At 38.5% G+C, this 21,190-nt stretch overlaps 1 protein-coding gene across 1 annotated transcript; it reads left to right on the top strand.

Annotated features, from left to right (window-relative positions):
* The first annotated feature begins 109 nt into the window (after window positions 1-109).
* Window positions 110-20,424, top strand: EIF2S1 (eukaryotic translation initiation factor 2 subunit alpha). Its single transcript, XM_008138932.3, has 8 exons — window positions 110-601; window positions 5,014-5,255; window positions 9,571-9,650; window positions 11,601-11,752; window positions 16,140-16,246; window positions 17,315-17,412; window positions 18,313-18,456; window positions 19,885-20,424. The coding sequence occupies exons 2-8, from the start codon at window positions 5,015-5,017 to the stop codon at window positions 20,008-20,010; spliced, it is 948 nt and encodes a 315-aa protein (XP_008137154.1). The 5' UTR covers window positions 110-601; window position 5,014; the 3' UTR covers window positions 20,011-20,424.
* Window positions 20,425-21,190: the final 766 nt, after the last annotated feature.

Here is a 21,190-nt window from a genome sequence, read left to right as displayed (position 1 = left end):
CACCCGGGTGGAGTGGTGGGGGTGGGAGGACGTGAAGAAGACAAGGCCCGGATGTGGAGGCGCGCGCACCGCGAGACTGCCCCTCACTTCCGGCTCGCTTTCCAGCCCCTTCCGCTCCGGTCCCCGGCGGCTGTGCTGGGCTCTCCAAGCTTGAAGCGAAAGAACTGGAGAGAAGAGTACACTCCTTCTCCTTTTCCGCTTGTCATCTGTGGTCACAGCGCCACCTCATGACTGACCGGAAGCCTTAAGAAAGGATTTATTCATCAGGGACAAGGAATCGGAGTCCTACCTCTTCCCTGCGCCTTGAAGGCTACTTATCAAAAATTAAAGAAAACTATGAGAAAGCGTAATTTTCAGGCCCTCCTGTGATCCCCGTTCTTCCCTGTTCTCGGAGGACCTGGACTCTATGGTCAGTGAGGAAGAGGGGCCTCGATTCTGTTGGCGCTTGCGTGCTGCGAGGTGGTGCCGCATGCGCGGTGGGACTGAGCGTAGCGCACGCTGGAGAGGATCGGCGGCGGCTGCTGTGGCGGAGCGAGTCTGGTCTCTACAATTAAGGAGCGCGGCCCGGGACCCCACTGTAGGATTCACACGTATACCTCAGGTGACTAGCGCCCTAGATCGGTTTCTCCAAGATCTCACTCTGGTTGTGGCCAGTACCCGGGTGGTCGAGGGAGGGTAGGCCCGGGCTAGCACCTCCTGTCCGTGCGCGGGAAGTGTCTGGGCGCTGCCGCCACCCGCCGCCGGCTCCGGTCGGCCTTTCCGTGTTGCCGAGGCGCCTCTGCAGGAGCGCAGGAATCTCGTGAAGGAGAGTGGGTTCGGTGTCCTTAAAGTGAGGGTGCCTTGAGGTGGGGCGCCTCGGGAGGATGCAGCGACACCCCAAGCCCCAGAACGTCGAGCACTTCGCTCTTTCCGGGCTAGAGAATTCCGACCTTTTTGTTTTTCTCCTTTCGGCCCCCGGAAATACCACCTCTCGGTGGAAACCAGACTGGACTCCTCAAGGGACCGGTGGGATGGGTCACAGTGCTGACAGGAGCTGGGTTCTAAAAGGTCCATGAGTCGTTTATTCATTTGATCGTTTATTTTTTAAAAATTGCAGCTCATATGCTGCCTTAAAGCCCGAGATGAGCATTTCTGTAGAATGAGTCACTCCTCGAAACTAAAACAAGCGTCCTGTCGGTTTTTACCGTATTTCGGCACCGATAGGAACAGAATTATGGAATTACACGCTGTGGTCTTACAGTTAAATAAAAAGGAAAATGTAAAATAAGGGAGTATCAGGGTTAGATACGTATTCCGCCTGAGAGGTCCCTTTTTATTATTCCCCAAACATAAGGTACTTTAATTTTCATTAAACAAGAAACATTGTTTCCTGGGGGAAAGGTGTAACAGAGCAGTCTTAGTTTTTCTCCTGATTGAAGTTGTTATTCAGGGGAAAAACTTGTGACTCCGTGTCTTTGAAGAGTTTGGGAATTGCTTCTACTTAGCTGTCCTGCCAGTTCATCTGATGCCAAATGATCTCAGAGGTGCACAGCCATGTGTGTAGATATTGGTGCCTCCTTTTTCAACTACAGTGAGATCATTTAGAAGCTCTCTTTCCTGTAGCACTCGAGTCTAATTAAAATTACACAAGAGTTGCTTCTAACTCGTTTTACACGTCACCTCGGAAAGGAGTATGGGCTTCCCGTACCCATAGTTTAAGAAAGAAGTCCTTCCTGCCGTTTGACCAGGAAAAATTACTGGCAATGTAGAGTATTTGAAATAAGCTGTTAATATATTCTGAAAGATGGATGTTCTTTAACAAAGAACACATATGGTATTGTAGTACTGTGACATATTGAGGTTCTGTGGGTTAAAGACACTATTTAATGTCATAAGACTTGGTTTTAGCTTGTGCTTGTACATAGTAAATAGTACAAAATGGAAATAATATGTTATTTGCCTTTACTATCTTATAGTTGTACTAAAGACCTGGTGCACAAAATTTCGTGCGGGGGGGGTGGGGGGTTGTCCCTCAGCCTGGCCTGCGCCCTCTCCCTCCTTACCCACCTGCTCCCACTCACCAGCGGTGAGCCCAACTTCTGGCTGAGCAGAGGGGGAGCTCACTGACCACAAGGAGGCAGTTCCTGCATTGAGCGTCTGACCCCTGGTGGTCAGTGCACATCATAGTAACTGGTCAGTCTGTCCGCTGTTCCGTCGATTTGCATATTAGGGTTTTATTATGTAGGATAGCACATTACACTTTCAAAATGTTTTTATATGTATTTTATCTCACTTGATAACTCTCCACAAATCTGTAAGGTACATGGCCCAGACTAGAAACTACAGTTCAATGGAATACATTTTCCAAGCAACCACAGCTAGTAAGGTAACAGGATTGACACCCACATCTACAACTGTTCCCACAGTGCACTGTGCTACTTGCCTGACTTGAGGGCCAAATAACAAGTCAAAGGGCTTTGAAAATTAAAGGGTTGATAGATACCTAACTTGTGGCTTCTGTTTTCTGACTGATGTTTTAAAAGTTAGTGTAGCCGAAACCGGTTTGGCTCAGTGGATAGAGCGTCGGTCTGCGGACTGAAGGGTCCCAGGTTCGATTCCGGTCAAGGGCATGTACATTGGTTGCGGGCACATCCCCAGTGGGGGATGTGCAGGAGGCAGCTGGTCGATGTATCTCTCTCATCGATATTTCTAACTCTCTATCCCTCTCCCTTTCTCTCTGTAAAAAATCAATAAAATATATTAAAAAAAAAAAAAAAAAGTTAGTGTAGTTAGCATAAATAAGGAGATATGTTCAAAATCTGCCAACCAGTATGCAGGTTCTGTGTGAAATGCATTCTTTTTGTACTTACCTGGAATCTCATGAAGGAAAGTGGGCCAAGTGACTATATAGCCTCTTCAGGATACTTAAAGTAAGGGTGCCTTGAGGTGGGGTGCCTCAGGAGTACGCGGTGACACCCCCTGCCCCAGGACACTGGACATTTTGCTGTTTCCAGGGTTGAGAATTCCGGCCGTTTTTTTGTTTTGTTTTGAAACTGTGAATGACATATCATTAGCAGTATTTCTTTATTTACGCTATATATTGCAGAGACTTAAACCTCCTAAAGCTGTAGAATTTATATCTCTGTTCAGGATTCTTTTACACTATTGCCTTTGTTCTTTAACCATCAAAAGCCTTGCTTCCCCAAAATTACCAGCTTTACTATTTGAAGAAACTTGATAAGTAAATGTGGTCAGCACATGTTAAAGTTCTTAAAACTATTTCACAAATCTTCATGACATCATTTTATTTTGATACCCAGTTTAAAACTTTCTTAGTTTTCTTAGCTCTCAAATTTTATTTGACAACAGTCCCGTTGTCATCCCCGCTACCCCGCGCAAAAAAATAAAAAAAGAGCCCTGGTTAAAAATAAAATGACCAGCTCAGCTGTTTTCTTGGTGGGTAATTCTGGCCATTGAATGTCTACTTCCCTTTATTTGCTAAATTCCTATTTTGTCAAGCTACAAGAGAATACATCTCTACCACTATTATAAATGTGCTACTTTATTTTTTTTGTTGTTAAATAGGATAGGTTAGTACTAAAAGTTTTCACTAATCTGTAGTATATGCTTCAGCACTGAAAATGTATATTAATGTTGCTCTTTGTTTAAGGTGTTTCTGATTGTAGTACATTTATCAATAATGTTGAGAGAAAATATTGCCTGATGAATAAGCACAGACTGGATCCAAACCTCATAGGTTCAAATTCTGACACTATCACTTATTAGTAGTATATGACAGAACAAGTTGCTTAACCTGTGCTTCAGTTTCTTCATCTATAAAATGAAGAGAAAGGGGTACCTCAGGGAGATAGGCAGCAGCCAGATCATATAGGACCATGTAGGTAATGGGAAGATGTATGTAAAGCAATGGGAAGGTACATGGGTACAGTTAACACTGCAGCAGAACTCTTGGTGGCCTATGAGCTGGATGTGAATGCCCTGTCTTTAAGACCCAGTAATGGAAGCCTTATTTCCCAATTAATAAGAAAAACAGCCCTAGCCAGTTTGGCTCAGTGGATAGAGTATCGGGCTGGGGACTGAAGGGTCCTGAGTTCGATTCCAGTCAAGGGCACATGCTGAGGTTGTGGGCTCAATCCCCAGTGGGAGGCATACAGGAGGCAGCCAATCATATTTCTACTCATGGTGTGATTTCAGGCTTGTGGATCATAAAAGGAATGGTGCTGAAAGTAGGTTGGGTGGATCAAAGAGAATAGTTTTAAATACATTTAATGCTTGGAGGTTAAGAGAAACTTGAATTCTATAGTAATGAAGGTCTATACAGCTATTCTCAAGATTGGGTATACCTATTCAACAAAAGAGAAGAGTATTTGGGAGTGATGAAAAAATTAGAAACTAGAAATTATGGTAATTGTGAATTAAATTCATTGTGTTAAGAGGAAAAAGCTTGGACAGGAGGGTACATGTTAGTTAAATTTAATATATTTTGTGATTAATAAACCTAATTTTTTTCTGACATGTGATATTGTGATTTCGGCTATAATAAATTATAGGGTATATAATTTTACATATGGTTAGGGTTTAAGAAGTTACCTCCCTTTTTATGTAGTGGGTACAGTCTTGGCTGATTTAGAGAAAGAATAGATTTAGAATTTGCTGGTAGGTTTATTGATGCTTCCCATCATTTGTTTTTCTTGAAGTGGTGGTAGTAAAATAGTATTTAACTCTTGAGGTACCTTTATCCTTAGATCTCAGAGTACTTTATAGATGGTCATTAATTTTTATGATTCCTCTGAAACTGATGGCAGAGAATCACCCAAGCCTTACAAAAATGTGGAGCAGCATAAAAATTAAAGCTTGGTTCTTAGACATCATCTGTTTTCTGATACCATTTAAGAAGTTTAAAGAGGTGAGAAGACTAACAACTTCTTCCAGTGGTAAAATGTGGAAAATTGACTCATTTCTTTATTTTGACCTTAACTGAGCACTCACTTGATTCTTTTGTTTAAATTGCAGAATGCCGGGTCTGAGTTGTAGATTTTATCAACACAAATTTCCTGAAGTGGAAGATGTAGTGATGGTGAATGTAAGGTCCATTGCTGAAATGGGGGCTTACGTCAGCCTGCTGGAATATAACAATATTGAAGGCATGATTCTTCTTAGTGAGTTGTCCAGAAGGCGTATTCGTTCTATAAACAAACTCATCCGAATTGGCAGGAATGAATGTGTGGTTGTCATTAGAGTGGACAAAGAAAAAGGTAAGTGAAAAGAATATCTAAAATACAGGGTGGTAAGTTTCTGGTTGTGACTATGCGACAGAATTTATACTTGTGTTAACTTTTGTATTATTTTCCATACAAACAATTACCCCTACATTTGCCCCACTCTGTATAACTTTCAGATTTAAAATGGTTTATTATAAAATACATTTTTTGTAAATTGCCTACTGCAGTTAAAAAAACAAAATACCTCCTTTTATAAATTCTTTTACATACAAAGTTGTTAGAGAAGGATGCCAGTTAACCATCTAAGCAAGATCTCTTTAGTGGTTTAATTAGTACATCCCAAGGCTCATTTTTATGGGTCAAATAACTTGAATTTTATTCCCAGAGGGATTCTCCATTTAACATTTTTGGACCATGGTGCATAAACAATTTATCAGTTTTAAATTGCACACCATTCTAAATAGCCTGGTGGAATCTCTAGCCATCCTGCCCAGGTTATGAATCACCCCTTTGTCCAGCGTATCCACGCTGTGTACACTACCTGCCCATTAATTACTTTAGTAGCCATCTCAGTTAGCAGATTGACTGTCAAGGTATTGCAGTGCTTGTATTGAAGTAACCATTATTTTACTTAATAATGGGCCCAAAATATGTATAACTTTCTTTGGATATGCCAAAGAAAAGCCATTAAATGCATCCTTTAAATGAGACGCTATATATGTACAGGGGGAAAATAGTATATATAGGGTTTGATATCTGCAATTTCAGGCATCCACTGGGGGTCTTGAAATATATTCCCTGTGGATAACAGGGGACTATTATATTCCTTAAACTTTAATAAGTCTTAATAGCACTGCCCCAGAATGACCTAGAATGGTGTCTTATCTTGTATTTCTTTCTTATTATATAAAATATAACAAGACAGAATCAATTTTCCACCTGCAATCAGAAATATATTTTATTATCATAGACAATAGACATGTAAAATAATTTCTATAGCTGCATTGATTGTACAGTATTCATTAAAAACAGGAAATAATAAAAATCATGGTGAAATAAATCATGACACTTCTGATGTGGAAAGATGACCGAGGTAAGATTAAAAAAAAGCATCGCTCAGATGGTCCTATGGAGGGGATCCATTAAGGATACTAGAAGATTAGTTCTTATTGGACAAATCTTTAAAAATAACAGCTATAAAGCCTGAATAAATATTAAAAACAAAAACAACTATCTAAAGACAATGGTAACAAAAGCAGGCTGGAACTGCAGGAAGAGGGGAATTGCACTGGATAAGTTTTGCAGCTTTTTGTCTGAATGCCTATCACAGATGCTTCAAGCAGGACAGCTAAAGTTCTAGTGGAAACCTACAGACTTAATAGCTTGAGAACCAGAAGTGACAGTTCTGGACAACCACAGCAGATGGAAAATAGTTTTAGAGATCAGAGAAAGGAGAGATACAGGGAGAACCCCTAAATTTGTATATAAATTCTGCTTAAATCCTGGCTGACCTCTGAACTACAGGGTGGACTGCAAGCAATCCATAGGGCAAACTCTAAACAGATTTCAATTGCTTTCCACCTGGGGAGACAGCTTATAGTTCTGAATACAAACAAATTAACTGCCTGCTAGAACAAAATCAGTATCCTTAAGGGGAACATAAAGGAATTCAGAGTCTGTCACATCATTCACAATGTTTAGGATACAGTCCAAAATTGCCAAACAGGAAAATATGACCCATATAGAAGAGAAAGGGCAATCAATTGAGACTGACCTAAAGAGGACCCTTATGTTGGAATTAGCAGATAAGGATTTTAAAGCAGATATTATAACTGCTAAAGGATATTAGGAAAATATGCTTATAATGAAGAAAATACAATCTCTAGAGAAATTAGAAACTCTCACACACACACAAAAAAACTAAGCAAATCCTACAAATCAAAAGTGTAATATTTAAGAAATTAACTGGGTGGGCTAACAGATTAAAGATGGCAGAAGCTCTTGAAGATAGTAAAACTTGAAGATAATTCATTTAAAAAGAACCAGGCTGAAGAACAGAGGGAGGGAAAGGTCAGATATCAAATGCTCCATTTCAAAAGAAGAAAGGACAGAAAATATGTTTTTAGAAATCATGGCCAAAAGTTTCCCATATTTGCTAGAAAAATATAAACTTATAAATTGGAGAGGTTGAACAAACCTTAAATACTAATGAGATTGTATCTAGGCACATCGGACTGTTGAAAAACAAATAAATTGAAAATCTTGAAAGTAGCCAAGGGAAATGGCACATTATTTACAGAGGAGCAGTAATATAAATTACCTTGGCATCCTTATTGATAATAATGGAGGTCAGGGCATTGAATGACATCTTTAAAGTAGTAAAAGAAAAAAAAAAAACTGTCAAGCCAGAATTCTGTATCTAAAGAAAATATTAAACTGAAGAACAAAATGAGAACTTGTCAGGTAAATAGAAACTAAGAGGATATATTACCAAATATACCTGCATTATAAGAAATAGTAAAGGAGTTGTTCAGACCAAAGAGATGTGATGCCTAAAGTAAAAAATATGTAGGTAAATTTTAAAGACCTTTTTTCCCCTCCTAAATTTTTTAGAATACATTTAACTGCTCATCTCTGTTTGAACCGGTAGGATTTTAATTTATGGAGGTGACTGTTGACATAGAGAGGCCAATGCCATTGAAAGAAAACTTTTATTAGGTTTCCCAGGAGATGGGGACATACCTGTGCTATGCAGAGCCACATGGGGAAGCACTAGATTTGTTCAGGAGGCAGAAGGAGCAAGGGGAAAGCCAGAGCCTTTATTAAGATTTCCACAGGAAAAGCAAGGCAGGTCAGGGTAAACAGTTTAGAGTTGGCTAGTTTGAATAGTTCTGGCTTTGGGTTGATTTAGGGCAGAGGGAATATTGGCTTGGTGTGTAAGACTTTGATGAGGAAATGATTAGAGATAACGGGCTCGAGATTGGTTAGTGGCATGTGAAAGGCGGCTCCAGTTGAGCCTTTGCTATCTCTAAGAATTGGCTGGTCCTAGGAAGGGGCTTCTCTTCCCACCCAGTCAGCCAGGCCATAAGTGTCAGAGCACCAGTGCAGACCTCTGGCGCTCAGATGAACAGGGGAGCCTCAGGGTCTCCCCAGAACAACTCTTTTGTCCACATTTGTGATTACAATACTGATATGCTACAACAAGACAAAGTTGATCACAGCTTGTCATCCCAGAGGTCAGCACCCCTAGTTAACAGTGACCTCAGAGAATCCCCAGCCAGACCCTTTATTCACCTGGATGATTCCAGCATGAACCTGGTACCACAGAATCCAGCTGGTCCCGTGATAGGGAAGAAACACCAAAAATGTACCTCTTCCATGCACACACAGCATAAGCAGTTGGAGGCTCTTTTCCTACACCATGTTTCCAGATGAAATCTTCAGAAGGCATTCTCTTTGAAACTCAACCTACTGGAGTGAGTCGACAATAAAGACTTGGTTGGGGAACTGGTGAGTCAAATTGAAGCAGCAGCAAAGAAACTATCACTATCTAAAGCAACCAAACCAGATTCTTCCAGCCAAAATGTGCCCGCGTTACCCACATCAACCAGTCCTTACTCTTTTTTTTTTCCCCTGTATGTTCAGATTTCTGTAGTTCCATTCCACCTCAGCCCTTAAGCCCTTCCAATTGGGCATGGGAATCTGTCGTCACTGAGAGTCCCACAAGTGATGTCCAAATGCAAGCTCCTCAATTGGAGAGGGTAGTGGCCTCAGTTCCTGCTTTATACTCTGATGCCTGTGACAGCCCAAAACATGGAACTTAAGTTTGCCTGATGAGGATGAAATATCCAGCTCTTCTTTCCACTGTCTTATGTCAGTATCTCTCATCCACAGGCCCCATCTAGAACAGGGTTCTTCTCTTAGCATATTTGCTGGTGTAGTTATAGATCTATCTCCTGGGCAAACCTCATCCAGTATAACAAGCTGAGGCCTTGCAATCTACAGTCTGAGACAACCTGGAATTTCAGAACCCCTCCAGTATAGTGGACTTTAGATTTCTCTGATCAAACTACTAATGCCAGATTGTGCGGGGGGGGAGGGGGGCGGGGAATACAAAAAAAATAGAGAATCTTTTGACTAGCTTTAATTTGGCAATTGAAAATTATTAGTTCCTTCCAATGAGGTAATAGAGAATATACAATTACATGATAATCTAAATGCATTTCTGAAAACAAAAAATTTATCAGGATTTTAGTGGGGAGTAAGTATAGGTATACCAACCAAACAGCTGGTTGTGGTATGCTGGCATCTGGACAGAGATATTTATTTTCCATTTTTTTTCATGCAGGTTACATTGATTTGTCGAAAAGAAGAGTTTCTCCAGAAGAAGCAATCAAATGTGAAGATAAATTCACCAAATCTAAAACTGTAAGTTGGTTATTTTAGTCAAATTAATCCACTATTTTATGTGCTTAATAATCAGCAAGTCATGTTTCTGGCAAAAATAAAAAACAAAACCTACATTTTCTGTAATTATATTTTCATTTCCAGTTGTGTGTTACTTAGAAACATGATTTAAAGATTTAATTTCAAAAGAGTATGACGGCAGTGTTTTTATCTCATGGTGTTACTATCTCAAAGTATGATCTAACATTCTCAAAACAATACTGAATGTTTTTAAGCGACTTTAGGAGTAAATTAACTATGGGTGATTTCTTTTTATTTGGCTTGTCATAACATGTAGTTGACTTTGGTCCCTATTCTGGAATAAGGGTCACAGAGACAACTGTTCTATGTTAAGAATGAGTAAGGGTTTGTAAAATGTTTGTGAATCTAAGAAAACAAGGCAGAAGCCTGTTAGTAGTTTGTGGGGTTTTTCCCTAGTTAAGGTTATTACTTTTTTCTTTTTTTGCTATAATTTCCTACTTCCCCACAATAAACATAAATAAAGCAAGAATAGCCATTTCTGCATTCATCTTCTGTCTGAGTTGTTCTGTTTTCTGGTCCTATTTAGATTGTCCTTCATTCCCTAGAACCTCAGTTCTTGATGGCACTGTTTCCATTGTTTCTCTTTTGTTTCACCTTTTCTTTTTTTTCTTATAATTTTATTGATTTCAGAGAGGAAGGGAGAGGAAGACAGACAGAAACTTCAATGATGGGAGAGAATTGTTGATCAGCTGCCTCCTGCACACATCCCCTACTGGGGATCGAGCTCGCAACCCGGGCATATGCCCTGATTGGGAATCAAACTGTGACACCCTGGTTCATAGGTTGATGCTCAACCACTGAGCCACACCAGCTGGGCATGTTTGCCCTTTTCTTGTGTCTTTTGTTCTCTGCCGTGTGTCTTTCTGCCAAGAAAACCATGTTAAATGAGAAGATTTTTGAAATCTTGTTTGACTAGTAAAACAGAATAAAAATCTAAAAGCCATCAGACCATTACCCTTTGCTTTACTGATGTGTTCATTATTACTGCAGTCTGGTTTACACATTCAAAAGCACTATCACTAAAATCCCTTTTTAATGAACTCTAGGACCTTGCCACTCAGAGTAGTCTGTGGACCAACAGCATTGGCATCACCTGATTGCTTATTAGAAATGCAGGATCTCAAGTCCCAACAAGTTTGAGAATTCACATTTGAGAAGCACTGCTCTAGAAAACTTCCATTTTGTTTCGTCACCTGGTGTAAAATGACTGTTAGTAGGTCTTATCAGGATGATAAGATGATAGATGAAATAGCCAATGTTAGTACCTTTTCTATACTCTTTCCTGTAAGCCCTTTTATTTTAGAAAAAGGTTTAGATTAGAAAAAGTTTGGCAGCAGTGGGTAAGATTGAAGGATAACTGTTAAATGATAACAGAGCAAAAGAAATATTGAAATCTCAATCCTGTTTCCATGATCTCATATGGAGTGGTAGTAATAATAGCTTACATTTGTTTAACAGGATTTGTGTAATATACAAATTTTATACATTTGTATAAAACATTTGTATTATGTTTTTCATTTGTAGTATTGCATTTGTATTTGTTTGATCTATGTAAGAGCTCTGCAGTAAAAAGGAGAGGTACTATCTCCCTTTTTCAGAGGAGGAAACAAACTCAGAGGTTAATTAGAGTCAAGATGTAATCTGAGTGTTAGGGCGCTCAATTCTAATATTCTACTTGTTATACCCAGTTGAGTTTATTATTATGGAAAAGCGAATATTTCTCTATGGAAAAGAATTTGTTGTATGGCGATCCTTTGTTATTAAGCAATTATTGTAGTCACATTAACCAAAGGTTTGTTTTTATATGCTATCTAGTAAAGTGTAAAAATACCTATTTTTTTAATTGATCTCTTACCCTTTGAATTGTTGAGCCCTTCATTTTGTTTCTAGGTTTACAGCATTCTTCGTCACGTTGCTGAGGTGTTAGAGTACACCAAGGATGAACAACTGGAAAGCCTGTTCCAGAGGACTGCTTGGGTCTTTGATGACAAGTACAAGAGACCCGGATATGGTGCCTATGATGCATTTAAGCATGCAGTCTCGTAAGAACATCTTTTTGACTCTGCTTCTTACCTTGATATCACAGCTGCTGGGTCTAGCATGCAACTTGAGAGCTTGACATATAATAGTAGAAATTTACATTAAAATATTTCAGTATAAAAGGCCCATCATATGAGCCAATCCTGTATAGCCAAACCTATATAATTTCTTTTTTCTTTTTCTTTTTTTTATTGATTTGAGAGAGAAAAACATTGATTTGTTGTTCCACTTACTTAACATTCATTGGTTGCTTTTTGTATGCCCTGACTGAGGATCGAACCTACAACCTTGGCATATTGGGATGACACTCTAACCAACGAGCTACCCAGCCAGGACTTAAAATTTCTTATATCAGTTATATAGGTTCATAAACCATATGCTTTCATCTCATGCTACTCCCTTACCCATTTCCTTCTCTTGGTTTTTTATTGTCCTAGGTAACTTCAGGGCCAATGTAAATGTCTCATCTAAAACTATAACCTCTTGTTTTCTTTTCCTCCCAACTCCTTAGACCTTCAGCCCATGCCACTTTAGCCAGCCTTCCATATGGCTTCGCTCTATACCTACTATCACCAGGATTTGCTCTGCCTCTAGAACCTTTAAGTCACACGTTCTATATTTTTCCACAGCCCCTGTCCTTCCAGCTCCCACATAGTTAGTCCTACTCTGTTTCTTCTTAATTCTTATGTCAGGCTCTGATTCCAAACCTTTTTTCTGTCTTTTCACTCCTTGCCTTCTCTTTCTTATTCAGCATAGCTACACCATGGTCCATCATTTCAAGAACTTTCTTGCCAATATCATGAGCTTTTGCCCTTTTTCCTTCTTGTTACATCTAGTCTTGAATCGATGTTCCTGCCTTCTCTGCACTTGTAGACTGCTAGGTGCTGATAGGAAAAACCTGCAACGGTCTTGCAGGTTGGTTCCCCTGCATATTCATGGTATCAACCTCAGCTGGGCCTATACTGCTGCCCCACATTCTCTGTGCTCCTGGGTAGTTCTTCCTCTCATTCTTCGAGTTGGTATTTTAGAGCTTCCTCGGATACCCACTCCATCCTTCTTCCCTCACTCTCACCTGGTGCACTCACTACCTATTTTATAAAGAAAATAGAAGCCATTGCATGGGTTCTCCTCTATTTCCTTACACTATCTCAGCAAACTTATCTTCATCCCACCTGTCATTACTCCTTCCTGAGCTTTTGTCCCACTGGAATTCCTATCCTTCCTGCTCTCAAACTAATCTTACCACCTGTGCCCAGCTACTGCTCAGGGCCCTTTTTCCATCTGTTATTCCATCTCTTGGGTGCTCAGTCTTTCCCTTAATTGTTTTTGCTCCAGCAGCATAAAAATATGTTCTGATTTCTCCCATTTACACTAAAAAAACAAATTCTGTCTACTTTCTCCTGAGCAAGCACTGTGTCCTCTCCTTTTAACAGCCAGACTCCAGTTCTGTCAAAATCTGCACCTCCCACTCTTTCCTAAATGTTAATGCTCCACAATCAGCCCCTCTCTGCGCTGAGGTTACTTTCCTAACCTTTGTGCTGCCAAGAGGCAATGGTTCTCTCAGCCCTCAGAATGGCTGAGTGGGGCCTGGGACTGTTGGAGCCTGTGGCAAGCTGACTCATTTGGTTCTCTAAATCCTTTCCAGTTTATCCCCTCATGGGACTTTTTTTTCATATGTTGTTGGGGAGGTGAGAATAGTAATAATTATAATAGCCAATATTTATATAATTCTAACAACAACCTATGGTATAAGTTCTTTTAATCCTTATTTTATAGATGAGGAAATGGAAGCAGAGAGTCAATAGTTTGTCCAAGTTCACACAGCATATGGTAGAGCCAGGATTTAAACCCAGGCATTCTGGCTTCATCCAGAGTTTATGCTATTACCATTAAAGCACTGCTTTATATTTTTGTCCTCGCTGACTTCAGTCCTGCATTCCTCAGTCAGTACATTGCTTAACTTGGCTTGCTGTCATTATCTGGCCCCAGCTTACCTCTTTAGCTTCCATCTCCAGCATTCTCTCCATTACTGCTCACCTGTGGCATATATTATTCCCTTTCCCTTTTCAGTCTTCTCTTGTGTCATCAGTCATGTAGTGACTACTTAGATTTAAGTAATACTAATTCTTTGCCACATGTGCTTCATATTTTTCTTTTAAAAAATAAAATGTCTGAGATAATTGAAAATAATGTTTTACCCTTCCCAATCCATTCCTCTCACTCATCACTGGTAACCACTATTCTGAAATTAGTATGTATCATTACAATTTCTTTTTTATGGTTTTAATAAGAACATGTATTCAGAAAGTACATATTTAAATTTTTATTCTATCACTTTCTGTACCTTGAATTTTTACTCATAAGGCCGCTTTTGAACAGGATTTCTCCAAATTGATAGATGTATGCCTGCTTCAAGTTCATTTCTTTTTTGTTTAAAACAACACAAATTTATTTTCTTACATTTATGGAGGTCAGAATTCTGAAGTGGGTCTCACTGTGTTAAAACCAAGGTGTTGACAGGGCTGTGTTCCTTCTGGCAGCCTTAGGGGAAAATTCATTTCCACACCTTTTCCAAAATCAGTCAATCAAAATCAATCTCTCTCTCTCTCTCTCTCTCTCTCTCTCTCTCTCTCTCTCTCTCTCTCTCTCTCTCCCTCCCTTCCCTCTCCCTCTCTCCCTCTCCCTCTCCCTCTCCCTCTCTTTCTCTCTCTCTTTCATTGTCACGTCACCTCCCTCTTATACAGAACTTTGTGATTGCATTGGGCCCATTCATATCATTCCAAATAATCTCCGTATCTCAAGATTCTTTATATAATCACATCTGCCAAGTCTCTTTTATTATGTAAGGTAATATATCCAGACGTTTTTGGGATTAAGACATGGATATTTTTCGGGGATTATTAACCTGCCTACCACAGCCATAACTGATTTCTTCTGTAGCCATTAGAAACATTTTTCCTACTTTGTACCATAAAGGGACTTTATTTTTATTGTTGACACTATTACAGATGCCCCATTTCCCTCCCTTTTCCCACCTCCACCAGTCATGTTCTATGGCTGATCCCTTCACTTTCTTTCATGTTAATTTCTCTGTAGTATTTTATTATGAGAATATGTTTTATCTGTTCTTCTATTAAGAGATACTTCGGTAAGCCCACTCCTCCCCCCCCCCCCTTTTCAAACAATGCTGTGATGAATACTGATGTATGTCTCTGTGTACACGTTTGGGAGGTCTAAGATATATACCTAGGACAGGAATAGAATTGTTTGCATCTTTAAATTTACTCAGTTTTGCCAAAATACTCTCTAAATTGGTTATTTATATTATCTCTAGCAATTGTATGAGCATCCCTGTTTCTCTTCATTCTCACCAACATTTGGTGTGTGTCTCAGATTTTTTTTTTTTTCCTTTTGCCAAACTGATGGATGTACAATAATATCTTGTCTTGATTTGCATTCTGTTGGTTGTTGGTGAACTTCACATCTTTTCATGTTTATTGACTGTTTATGTTTCTTCTATGAAACATCTGTTTATCTCATTTGCCCATTTTCTGTTGGTTTGTCTTCTTTTGCTTTGTAGGCAGTATTAGTTGAAAGAAAGTTTCCTCCACCCAAATTCCTTTGCCTTTCCTTCCTTAACCTATGCTTCTTAAGCCTAGTGCTTGCTCATGCCATTTCTTTTTTAATATATCATACCTTTCTTAAAATAGTTCTGCCTTTGCTTATTCAAATCCTATCATTCTTTTAGTTGTTTTATTTTTTTCATTTGTCATTTGTTCAGCAACCATATTATTGATTTAAGATCCTGGGTTCTTGTCTTGTGGAACTTAGGAAGGTCAGGAAAAATTCTGCTTTATCCATGAAGGCTCTTGCTGACCCACTTACTGGAAGTAGTTCCTTTCTCTTCTGATTCCTAGGGATGTAGTTTTATTTTAAAAAATTTTCCCATGTTTTTGTTCTTTTCCAGTTAGATTGTAAGCTTTTTGAAGCAGGGAATGCTAATTACACGGCAGTGCTTAAGTATAGTGGGATGCCAGGGAGACATTTTAAATTGTTTGCTTTAGCCTGATCTCTACAATTTTTCCTTTAATAATGATCAATTGGATGTTTTCTATTTGTCATGTACTGCTAAATACTGCATTGTTCATTTAATACCACAATCCAGTGAGATGCATTTTTGTCCTCATTTTACACATTTGGAAACTGAGGTATGGAAAGGCCAAAGAAACATAGTTATCAAACGGCAAAGCTAAAATTTGAACTCTAATTCTAACACTAAAGTCTATGCTTTTATACATTATTCTGCGGTATTGTTTGGTATTGCAAGTATCAGTAAAGTAACCTTGACCTTTTGTTGGTTTTTTTGTTTTGTTTTGTTTTTTTAATCAGAGACCCATCTATTTTGGATAGTTTAGATTTGAATGAAGATGAACGGGAAGTACTCATTAATAATATTAATAGGCGTTTGACCCCACAGGCTGTCAAAATTCGAGCAGGTAAATGATTTTTTAAATGATGTTAAAGGTTTTGCATGTGTCAAAAAAGTTGTCAATGAGCCTTCCGAAGAATATGCTACTATATCAACATCTGTACATTTTTCTAAATGTGTTTTTCATATGAAAATTTAAGAACTTAAATATTTGTTGAATCATCATAAAAGGTATATATTGACACAAGTTAACCTTAAGTTAGCCCCCCCCCCCTTTTTTTTAAGGGGGCGGTTATTTTATTTTAGTGTATACTTTAAAATAATCTAACAGTACAAATATCCTCCCATGTCTCTGGATTAACCACTGTTAATAGTTTGAAATATATTCTTTCAGGCATTTTTCCTGTACTCATATGCTGTATAGGAATATATGCTGTTTACATTCAGATAGGACTTTTTTTAGTTATTACAAAGATGAGGTCATACCATGCAAAGTTTTCTCCAACTAATTTTCCCCACTTGGTGTATCATGGTTGCCCTTCCATGTAGAGCATAGGAATCTTTTTCATTCTTTCCCATGGCTAGGTAATAGTCTGTAGAGTGGTTAACTTAACCAGTCCCTTCTTAAAGAACATTTAGGTTGTGCCAATTTTTTTATTAGACAAAACACTATAAATTTAACATTCTTATACATATATACTTACCCATTTGTATAAGCATTCTGTAAGGCAGATTCCTAAAAGTAGAATTGCTGAGTCAAAGTGTATACAATTTCTAAATTGTTCTCAACAATTTGCAATTATTGTCTCATTCAGTATTAAAACACTTCTATTTTACAAATAAGAAACTGAGGTACAGAGAAGTTGGAATTGTGATTTTTAACCCAGGCATTCCAGAATTCAAAGTGTTAAATGTGCCTGTCTTATAGTTTCATCATTCAAGGGCTTGATGTGGATGATAGGATATAATTTCAGATAGTTTTAATTATGAAAGTCAGTAGCTGGGATTGGTTTCTAATTGAAAAGATGATGAAAGTTTTCACAAGTGTTTGAATACTTATGTATCTGATTTCTTTTATGCCTCTAAATATTTTTTGCATGTATTTGATAGAAGCTTTTGAATTTTGTAATTTTAGATATCGAAGTGGCTTGTTATGGTTATGAAGGCATCGATGCCGTAAAAGAAGCCCTGCGAGCAGGTTTGAATTGTTCTACAGAAACCATGCCCATCAAGGTGAGCAGTCAGTTTTCTCCCTCCCTGCTGAAATATCCACCTAAGCCAAATCAGATTTTTTTATGATCATGTTTCTTAACAAGTGTTATGAAAAGTGATTCTTGGTGATATTTCCAGGGGGTATTTACGATTGTGTATAGGCTTTTTGTTGTAGCTACTGTTACTGTCACGGTGGATAGAGATTCCTGTTGGTATTTAGTGCAGAGGGCTCCTTTACAATTAAACGTTACGCCCTGGCTGAAGTGGCTCAGTTGGTTGAGCATCATCCCATGCTCCAAGAGGTCATTGGTTCAATTCCCTGTCAGGGCACATGCCCAGGTTTGAAGGTTCGATCCCCAGTAGTGGGTGTGCAGGAGGCAGCAGCCGATTGATGATTCTCTCCCCCTTTTTCTCTCTCTAAAATCAATAAAAACTTTTTTTTTAAGTTGTACCCATAATGCTCATAGAATCTTGAAAAGGGCAACATATTCTCATTCACACACAATTTTTAGGAGGTTTGCTATGAATCTTTTGTTAGCAATAAAATTAACTGAATGGTTTTTATTTAGAATCTCTTAGGAGAATTTCTTCTGTTTAGTTTGGAACCAAATTGGAATTTTTGTTTGTTTTAGAGACAAATTATCCATTATGCTGGCAATGGCTCTAGTTAGTTTAACCTCCAAAGACACCCAGAAATTGTCATTTCTTGTATGCAGTATTGCAGATTTGATTAAATCACTGTATCAATTAGCTTTTGCTACCTTAACAGGCTACCCCAAATTGCTAACTATAAAATTGGTGGTTAAGTTTTGAGAATTAAGATTTGTTAAGGCAGCAGATTAGTAAAACAGTTCTCAAACATCCTGATAGTTGTGTGTTCTATAGGTATGCTCACAGGTGAATTTTTATCTCCTTCCTTAGATTAATCTCATAGCTCCTCCACGGTATGTAATGACGACAACCACCCTGGAGAGGACAGAAGGCCTCTCTGTTCTCAATCAGGCTATGGCTGTTATAAAAGAAAAGATTGAGGAAAAGAGGGGTGTCTTCAATGTTCAAATGGAGGTAAGATTGAGAGGGGTTTTGCCTTGTTCTTAAAGGTTTTAATAAATTTAAAAACATCTAAATAATTTGCATTCTAAAATCTAAAAAAAAAAAAAAATGAGTATGTTTAGGATTACAACTCTGCTAAGCATGAAATAATTATCGACTCAGATGATTCCTAAAAGGGCTTTTTGTAAGTAAACTAGAGGCCCAGTGCACGAAATTCGTGCACGGGTGGGGGTGGGGATCCCTCAGCCCTGCCTGCACCCTCTCCAATCTGGGACCCCTCGGGGATGTCCCTTTTGCAATACGGGACCACTGGCTCGTAGCTGCTCGCCTGCCTGATGGCCCCTAAACACTCTGCCTGCCTACCTACCTGATCGTCCTTAACCGCCTCTGCCTGCCAGCCTGGTTGCCCCTAACCACCTCTGCCTGCCAGCCTGGTCGTCCCTAACCGTTCTGCCTCGGCCCCCGCCACTGTGGCTTTGTCCGGAAGGACGTCCAGATGAATGTTCGGAAGACGTCTAATTAGCATATTACCCTCTTATTAGTATAGATAAGAACTATCATGGGATATTTATTGAGAACTATGGTCACTGGTGTTGTTAGGTGTCCTGTCGTCACCCATCCAGCCAAGGGAAAAAAATAGATGATGAAAATTAGTGGTTGGTTATTGTCAGAATTTAATGTAAAATACTTAAATTTGATCTCAGAATTAGAAATAAGTGTAATTGCCTTTATTTCCCTCATCTCAACAAGAATAAAACCTAATTTTCATATGTATATATAAAAATATTTAATACATTATATGCTGAAACCGGTTTGGCTCAGTGGATAGAGCGTCGGCCTGCGGACTGAAAGGTCCCAGGTTTGATTCCGGTCAAGGGCATGTACCTTGGTTGCGGGCATATCCCCAGTAGGGGGTGTGCAGGAGGCAGCTGATTGATGTTTCTCTATCATTGATGTTTCTAACTCTCTATCCCTCTCTCTTCCTCTCTGTAAAAAAATCAATAAAATATATTTTTTTAAAAATTTAATACATTATAGATACACACACAATAATAAGTCTTCTCTGCAAAAGAATAGTAAATTTATTTTGAACCTAGAAGGTGCATTTTTATAGGATGTCTTTTGGGTTTGAAAGATATAGCCACTGAGATTATTTTCATATATTTTCAGTTTTAGCTTGTAAAAATAACAGAAAATAGTACTTTGTTTTAATACACACACATTTCTTTTTCCTGTACTGTTTTATTCTCATAAGTTTCTTCCATTATTGAGCTAATGGAATTTGTTAGTGATATGTCAGCACTCAGAAATGAATAGATATGGCATCAGAGTTTGTTAAGTGTCTTTAAGAGTTAAAATACTAGGCAGTGATGGTATTGAAATTCAGTTTTGTGTACTATTTGACTACTTCATTTTGAAATTATGCCTCTGCTTCCACAGCCCAAAGTGGTCACAGATACAGATGAAACCGAACTTGCGAGGCAGCTGGAGAGGCTTGAGAGAGAAAATGCAGAAGTGGATGGAGATGATGATGCAGAAGAAATGGAAGCCAAAGCTGAAGATTAACTTTTGGGAAACAGAGTCCAGTTTAAGGAACACAAAGCAGCCCTTCCTGGCTATAAACCCTAGACTTAAAAGTTTTCCAGTATTGAAAACTTCACAGCTGAATATTTTTTATTTCCAAGTATTTAAATGTTCTAACAGACCAAAACGTGAAATGTCCTAAAATGTCGGCTATTTTCACACAGTAGCTCCAACACTTTGAGCATTTTTTAAGGGAGTGGCCCAGTTTCACTAGAGACAAATCTCTAAGCTAAGAACAGTCAAAATTGGGCTTTCCATTTCTGATGTCTCTAGATTGACACCTGTTTGTAGTTCAGTGCCTCTATGTAATTTATCAGGGGTACCCAAAGGAAATGGTCCCAACCTTTCTATATAAATGTATCAAGCAAACATTAAATAAATTTCTGGGATATTTAACTATAGGCTTCTTCCTTCTTGTCACCAGTTAAAAGCATTATGATTACTAAGACCCTAATTCTATTCATTTTAGTCTAGATGTAGAAATATAAGGGCAGGTGTTCAAAGGATCTATACAACATCCTTTCAAAAGGAGGGCTTAGAGAAAATAATTTTAACCATAGTGAAAGTTAATTCTTAAGGGGGAAAGCCTTAAAATGCAATTAAAGGATTACATTGGTTGTGTGCCTTTTATGTCTTTGAGACTGATGAAACACTGGTCCTGGTTGGTGTACTAAGCTGCTTGCCTGAGTTTGTAATTCAAAGTGGTAAGGTTGGTTTTATTTTGTTTTTTTGTTTTTAAGATGCTGCTGTAATTTATTTTGAGTCATCGCCCAACTTGAGATTTTTTCCCCTCATTAAAATATTCACTAGGTGCCATCTAGAGAGCTTCAGTTTTCTTTATAACAGAATAGGGATCTGTTTGAACACAATTACCATGATTTTTCTACATTTCCATCATTTTTATCTTTAAGAACTAATTATTTTAAAGGTATATAAATTTAAAGGTAAATACATTCATAGAAAACACATGGTTTGAAGTTACAGCTACAATAACCAGGATGTAGAAAGTCTTGAGTTACTTTGGTCTTTGTAGATTTAATCTTAGTATACTTGAGGTACTAGATATATTAATTTTATTAAATTATTCTGACGAAGAGCCGTTTAAATACTTAGAAAATGAAACCGTATCCTCCTCCAATCCAGGACTAAATTCAATATCTTA

The sequence above is a fragment of the Eptesicus fuscus genome, chromosome 5 (genome assembly GCF_027574615.1).
Source record: "Eptesicus fuscus isolate TK198812 chromosome 5, DD_ASM_mEF_20220401, whole genome shotgun sequence".
NCBI classification, from domain to species: domain Eukaryota; kingdom Metazoa; phylum Chordata; class Mammalia; order Chiroptera; family Vespertilionidae; genus Eptesicus; species Eptesicus fuscus.
Note: the sequence above shows the minus strand (reverse complement) of the source record. Positions and strands in the feature narration are given on the sequence as shown.

Bases quoted from the DNA above. Each gene is read 5' to 3' on its own strand.
- EIF2S1 (XM_008138932.3), top strand. From the start codon at position 5,015: ATGCCGGGTCTGAGTTGTAGATTTTATCAACACAAATTTCCTGAAGTG. The intron at 5,256-9,570 runs GTAAGTGAAAAG...TTTTTCATGCAG, and splicing joins TAGAGTGGACAAAGAAAAAG to GTTACATTGATTTGTCGAAA. The intron at 17,413-18,312 runs GTGAGCAGTCAG...CTCCTTCCTTAG, and splicing joins CAGAAACCATGCCCATCAAG to ATTAATCTCATAGCTCCTCC.